The sequence below is a fragment of the Engraulis encrasicolus genome, chromosome 1 (genome assembly GCF_034702125.1).
Source record: "Engraulis encrasicolus isolate BLACKSEA-1 chromosome 1, IST_EnEncr_1.0, whole genome shotgun sequence".
NCBI lineage: Eukaryota > Metazoa > Chordata > Actinopteri > Clupeiformes > Engraulidae > Engraulis > Engraulis encrasicolus.
This window is the reverse complement of record NC_085857.1, coordinates 55221214-55228713: the sequence shown is the minus strand read 5'-3', so window position 1 is coordinate 55228713 and position 7500 is coordinate 55221214. Positions and strand designations below refer to the sequence as shown.

The 7500-nt window shown below is 41.9% G+C and overlaps 1 protein-coding gene across 1 annotated transcript in view; it reads right to left on the bottom strand.

Moving 5' to 3' along the window:
• Positions 1-5050: 5050 nt before the first annotated feature.
• The window catches only part of LOC134443043 (mucolipin-1-like), a 23958-nt gene continuing 21508 nt past the window's right edge, over positions 5051-7500 (bottom strand). Inside the window, exons 12-14 of the mRNA XM_063193018.1 lie at positions 6275-6481; positions 5607-5737; positions 5051-5188 (exon numbers count right to left, since the gene is read on the bottom strand). Coding sequence (XP_063049088.1) covers positions 5152-5188; positions 5607-5737; positions 6275-6481 — 375 coding nt within the window. The 3' untranslated portion in view covers positions 5051-5151. The remainder of the gene's footprint in view (positions 5189-5606; positions 5738-6274; positions 6482-7500) is intronic.

The following is a 7500-nucleotide window of genomic DNA, read 5'->3' as shown; positions in this document are numbered from 1 at the left end:
TAATTTTTTTTTCTATATTTATACCTGAAAGTTGACATTATTGATGTACTGTATTTATTAGAGTAAAACACTATGTTCGATGGGCCACACAGAGTGAGGAGGTGGGCCGCACATGGCCCCGGGTCTCCAGTTGCCCATCCTCTAATAATACATTGATCCTAGATAAGTGGGACAAGTAAAATAGAGAGAGAGAGACAGATCGGGGGATAGGGAGACACAGGGGGTAAACAGAGAGAGTGAAGGGAGGTAAAGAGAAGGAAAGATGATCAACACAGTAGCCTATATGGAATGGAAAGCGTGTAAATAAACAGCAAGTTGAGTAAACAAGATATGGGATATAAAGCTGATACGAAATAAACAACATCATGGATGTCAAGAAACACACATCACACAACGCACTCAACAAAAGAGTGCACACACAGCATTTCTTATTTAGACATCCTAGCTGCGTGTGTGTGTGGGTGTGTGGCTTTCCTGTTTTCGCTGGTAGATGCTGTGTGTGGTTTTCATTTTTTTTTTTTTTAGTTTTCTTGCGTTTCTTGACAGTCGTAGTGCATTCCCTTTGCTTAATACTTTTTAGAACCACCTTTGGCAGCAACTACATTTTTTTTTCATTTCGAAATGAAAAGGGATTAAAAGGGAGGTCATCGGTGTGTGTTTCAACCTTTCAGTACATTGAAATTTTACATTTTGATTCTGCACCTGGCTAAAATAGATGTGTGTGAGATTTGACTGAAATCCCATGGAGAGTATCATGATCTGCTTCTGTAGTCACAGTGCATGTTGACATGCATGCTTCTTTAGGTGTAATTCAGATTTCCAATGTTGACGGCATTCATACATCCCCAAATGATGTCAGTCCCACTACCATGCTTGACTAGCCAGATGATGCACTTTGTTGGTGAAACTCACTCGTTTACCACCACACATGCTTAACACCATCTAAAGCAAATTTGCTTATCTTGGTCTCATCTGACTGCACGGCATGGTTCCAGTGATCGATATCCTTGGTCTATTAATCTCTCTTGAGACCAAGATAAACAAATTTGCTTTAGATGGCGTCAAGATGGTGAGTATGCATTGCAAATTTTTTTTTGAACCAATAGGCCTACTGTAGTTTATTTTGCTCTTACCCTGCTAATTGAACCTTCACACTTCACTTTACTGGTGCAATGTGCAATGAAGATTGGCCAACAGGATGGTCCACTTGAGCCATGAAACTTCCCACACAAAAATGACAGGTGTCTCAGATATTTTGTCCATCCCCTGTATATATTATATTATTTGTCATGTGATACTTATTAAATAGACTACTTTCTACAAAGCGTAACTGTTTTTCAATTCCTTATGTAATTTGTGTACATATTTTACGTTTTTCTGAACCAATAGGCCTACTGTAGTTTATTTTGTACAAGCTGTAAATATTTAAAAGGCAATATTGTTTATTTACACATTTTATATATTTTTTAATTCCTGAAAGCATTTACATAGTACCTACATTTATGTATCTTTAAAACCTTATACTTTATATCCTCCATTTATACAGTCCATTTATACTTTTCATAGTGTTATCCAAACATGATCTATATTCTGGTCTTCTGTTATTTTGGAAAGTTTCAGATTTTGTACTTTTAAAAGGTTTATACAATAAAGGCAGATCACATGGTACAAACTCCTGTCTGTGTAATCATTACATTACATTACATTGCATTTGGCAGACGCTTTTTTACCAAAGCCATAGCCAACATCACTAGCAGATACGAAGTTCACAGGAAGCATACAGAACAACACGTGCAGATGCAAAGTAGGCTTAGTTGTTTTTAAGTTCAGTAGAGTACACACCTACACATACTGTAATGTCAAGAGTCTAGCCTGGTACTAGGGCAGCTCAAGCATTAGTGTAGTGCAGTGTTTCCCAACCTTTTTTGTCTCGTGTACCCCCTAAGCCTTTTTGTTGTGCCATGAGTTCCCCTAACTCTTGTTTTACATCACTGTTTCTATTCCAGTGAGACTATGCTCCATGCATTTGTTAAAATTACATTTTTTCAAGTACCTCCTATAGTGTGCTCGCGCACTCCTAGTGGTGCACGTACCCCTGGTTGAGAAACACTGGTGTAGTGGATAGTGATGAAAGTGAAGTCCTTAATTGCTTCTTAAAGGCTGAAAGAGATGTGCCTAGTTTTGCTGGGACATTGTTCCATCACTAAGGAACCATCACGGAGAGCAGTCTTGACATTGGTGCCAGACTGCTTTTGCTGGAAGAGCGTACATAGTTGTCTTCCAGGAACGGAACAGATAAGTTGGAGCCATTCCTGCTGTGGTGTTATAGGAAAGGGCCAAGGCCTAATATGACTACTAATATAATCTGTGGAGGCTGCTCTGTAGCCTCGGCTTGGACTGAAGTGCTCTTGACGTGTAACAAAAAGTGGAGTTCCAGCCAGGAAATCCCTTTGAGGTTGTTCCCCATTTATTGCAACACCAATGAATTTAATGCAAAGACTAGTTCACCTCCGTGCTGTTTGTGCACGGCGTGTGGAAATTCACGTGGCATAAAGGCAAAACAATGAGTAAAGTATGACATTGGCGCATGGACAAATTATAGGCCTACATTTCAGCCATTTATGTTTTAGAAAATTACATAACATTTTACCCATGACATGTTTAGTTGTACATTGAATAGAAGCACAGACAAGAATTTAGGAGCGCTGTGAAATTGTTAACGTACAGACAAAAAGGGTCTAAGAGAGTAGGCTATGCATTTTGTCCCACACACATAGGCGTACGCATTCTACATGAGGGGTGCTGGTCACAGGGCCAGTTTTTCAAAATTTCTCCCAGTAAAAGGGCTGAACAACATATTACACATTCATTTCTATGTGCAGCCCAATGTCTCCTCTGCTGTGTCAATGAAGGCCTGTCGCCTAACTCGTTATCATGCAACTGTAAAACAAAGCCTGGGGAGTGTCAGTAAACTCATCCCAACTGTCCCTTCTCTGAAGATATTTTATTGCTCCCAAATCCAAGTTAACTACAACAACTTGACTAGGCTTTCGATCCCTCTGTCTGTCAAGCACTCATGGTTTTCTCTATAGGATGTTTTTTTTTTTTATGGCGGCCAAATTTAAACTATGGCGGTGCGCCATAGCTTCCTCAATGTATGGGAAACACTGCACACAAACAAAACTTTCATGCACATACAACATATGGGCTACACTGGTTGTAGTGACATACTTAAACCACTGGGGGGAGACAGTCAACAGAGCCAGATCCACCAGCACATTGGTGTCTGCGTATAACGAAGTCAATTGGAGCCAATTTTGGGGAAATTCTTTCTCTGCACTTTATCCCATTTGGACTAGTGAATCACATTGAAGTACACACACTAGTCCGTAGCAGTGGGCTGCCTGCTGAGCGGAGCCCGGGGAGCAGTGTGGGGGTTAGGTGCCTTGCTCAAGGGCACTTCATCCGTGGTCCGGTCGGGCATTGAACCGGGTTGCCAACCCAGTGCTCTAACCACTGAGCCACGGCTGCCCCCATGCCTGCCTGTGTACATAAAGGTGTGTCAGCCTGTCTGTGTGCCTGTGTCTGCCAGCCAGTGTGTGTGTGTGTGTGTGTGCTTGGAGATTCAAGATTCAAGATTTTTATTTGTCACATGCTTCCTTGTGCAAGCACAATTGGCAGTGAAATGGGGATTGCAACTGCTCTGTGCTGTGTTGGATGGTAAAAAATAAAAATAATAAAAATAATAAAAATAAAATAAAATAAAAAAATAATTAAAAATAGTTGTCTTAATTAAAAAAGCGGATGGCTTGAGGGAAAAAACTCTAACGCAGTCTCTCTGTTCTACATCTTATGGAACGTAGAGGTGTACCTGCCTGCCTTCATGTGTGCGTGCCTGCCTGCCTGCCTGCCTTCCTTCCTGTCTGTCTGCCTGCCTGCAGGTGTGCCTTCCTCCCTGTCTGTGTGCGCCTGCCTGTGCCTACCTGCTACAAAGGTTTTCTTATTGACGAGAGACATTTAGGATTCATTCACTATTCCAATACATTCTCTAACAATATTCTATTACACTAAGAAGATTTTTTCCCCACACGCGCATACAAAACTCACATGCACACAGCAATCACACATGCACACACAAACACACACACACGCTCACACACGCACACACACAAACACACGAAAAAAAGAGTCGTCAAGGCCAGTACCGTTTCATTTCAGGAAGTGTTTTTTTTTCATGACATCATAAAATAGTTCCTACAGCATACAGATATCAAGACATCATACAAATGCACATAAAACTCCTGATAGAAATCCATACAAAAATCATTAGTATCAAGTCGCTAACAAGACACGAAGAGAGGTTTTTTTTAACCATGTGAGGTCACAATAACGCACGCACGCACGCAAGCACGCGGACACACACACACACACACACACACACACGCACACACACACACACACACACACACACACACACACACACACACACACACACACACACACACACACACACACACACACACACACACCCATGATTGACATATAGTTTCAGACAAACACACAAACAAACATGCGTGTGCTCACACACGCTCACATACAAGGTCATGATCACATACAGGGTCTGTTAAGTGCATGACTTGTTCACAATAAACATTATATAAAAAAGGAAAACATTGGCAAACATGAGGCAGAGTAGCACTATATTCTCTCTCTCTAAAACCGTGTACACGCACGCACGCACGCACACGCACACACACACACACACTTGGACATACATGCACACACGCACGACGCACGCACTCACACACACACACATAGGAGAGGTAGCCAGACTTTTTTCTGACCTTGTTTGAGGAGGCACTGGAGGTACTAGGGGTCTCTCTTTCTCTCTCTCACACACACTCTCACACTGTTCCTCTGGACCAATTTCTGTAGGCCACATACACCACCTTGAAGACGGAGATGGATAGATAGATAGATAGATAGATAGATAGATAGATAGATATAGATATATATATATATATATATATATATATATATATATAGAGAGAGAGAGAGAGAGAGAGAGAGAGAGAGAGAGAGAGAGAGAGAGAGAGAGAGAAGGCCTCTACGTGCAGTGTTCTTTGTGTACCAACAGGGGGCAGTAAAGTGCTAGTTGACCAGCAGCACATCCTCATACGTAGTGGTCCTGGAGGAGAGAGAAAGAAATGGAAACATTTTAGGATTTCGCCAATTTGGGACATACAGTGCTCAGCAATAATGAGTACACCCCTTTTGACAAGTAAGATTTTGAATAACAATAACAATTAACACACAAGTTATGTCCAAAGTGTGGATGAAGTCAGTTTAATACAACATCTGTGAAGCTTAACACAAAAAAGTAAGTTTAATTATTAAGATTACTGAAATGACATTCCATTTTTGTGAAATTATGGTGGTGCAAAAGTACCCTGGTTCTCACAAAGTTGAGCGGAAATGCACTAAGGGTCTCTGTGAGAGCCAGGCTAACTGCATTGTAACAGGTCATATCGATTTCCTGATGTGAATCAGTGAATCTTCCCAACCCTGGTGTGTGTGTATGTGTGTGTGTGTGTGTGTGTGTGTACCTGTCACAGCAGCAGAAGAATGAGCATGGTGACGTCTCCAGTCCCCTGAACTTCCCTGATGAGGGCGTGTCAGTGCACTCCGCTATGAAGGCGTGCAGGTCTGTTATGTGCATCGGCTCCTGGGTCTGATGCTGCTCACAAACACACACGCGCGCACGCACGCACACACACACACACACACACACACACACACACACACACACACACACACACACACACACACACACACACACACACACACACACAAAACATACACGCACAGCACAAACACACAGACGCGGAGGCAGAGAGACAAGACACAAAACAAATTAAAATTCATTAATTAAAGCAAGACATGTGCATGCGTGCATGTCTGTGTGTGTGTGTGTGTGTGTGTGTGTGTGTGTGTGTGTGTTACCTTAATGGTTTCATGAAGAGGGACAGCACCATGTATATGAGTGTGTGTGTGTGTGTGTGTGTGTGTGTGTGTGTGTGTGTATGTGTGTGTGTGTGTGTGTGTATGTGTGTGTGTGTGTGTGTGTGTGTGTGTGTATGTGTGTGTGTGTGTGTGTGTATGTGTGTGTGTGTGTGTGAGAGAGAGTGAGTGTGAGAGAGTGTGAGTGTGAGTGTGTGTGTGTGTGTGTGTGTGTGTGTGTGTGTGTGTGTGTGTGTGTGTGTGTGTGTGCTACCTTGATGGTTTCGTAGGCCCCGGTGATGAGTGCTATGAAGAGCGACAGCACCATGTAGATGAAGAGCGATATGAAGGTGTAGAGGTAGACCTGGCTGAAGACCCAGACAAGAGCACTGCTCTCCTGCATCCCCGCAAACGTCACAAACATGTCGTCACCGTTTATCAGGGAGAAGAGGCACTCAGACACCATGGACAAGGAGCGGAACTGGAGAGAGAGAGGGAGAGAGAGAGAGTTTAGAAGGGAAAGTATACACCATGCATGAACAAGAAACGTAACTGTGTGTGTGTGTGTGTGTGTGTGTGTGTGTGTGTGTGTGTGTGTGTGTGTGTGCTTAGACTTTGACAAGGCAGAGTCATAATTAGTGCTCGACATAAACTTTCTGGAAAACCACAATTACAGGTAAGCAAATACTCACTAGCCATTCAGAAAATCATCTAACGTGAACATTTGTGGCTTTGTAACTTCCCTATAGATTGTTGCCCATTGTCCTCGTGCTATAATCTCAAGCTTCCCAATTGGACTGCACGATATCACAAAAAAATGTCGATCCTCGATTACTGCATGCAATACCTCAATAACAACATTTAATGGATATCAGAAATATAGCCGAGTGTTTTTCTAATTTGTCGGTCTGTGTGGGGGGCGTGGCTTTGGTAATGGCAGGCTTCTTGCACATATGTTGATATTCAGTTAGTGATTGGACTGCACAGAAATTGTTGATTTATTTCCATAATTTCATCAATAATGTTAAACTGTCATGCATTGATTATAGATTCATTCATTCCCAAATTCCCAAATTAAATTTTTACATATTTTGGCTTTCCAGCTAAAAAAAAACATGAATTGGGGAATTCACATTATTAGAATATTCATCGTTTTCAGAAAAAAAGAATTTAGGGTCCCATCAAAGCAGTTGTAATTTGGTACTTTCTACATAACATATCAATGTTCAATACTTGGTTAGGACTGTCTTAATTACTGCCATGATGCGTTTAACATTGAGGTCAATGGCAGAAGCAGTGCATGGGAGTTATGGAAGCCCAGACGTCCTTGATGCTTTGCTGTCAGCTGTTCTTGTTTGTTGACCTGGTGACCCACAATTCACTCTTCAATATACCCTGTAGATTTCCATGCCACGTTTTGGTGCTTTGGACATTCGAATAGTAGAGTAGAGTAGAGTAGCGTAGAGTGCTTTTATTGTCACTATATAAATACAGCGAGAT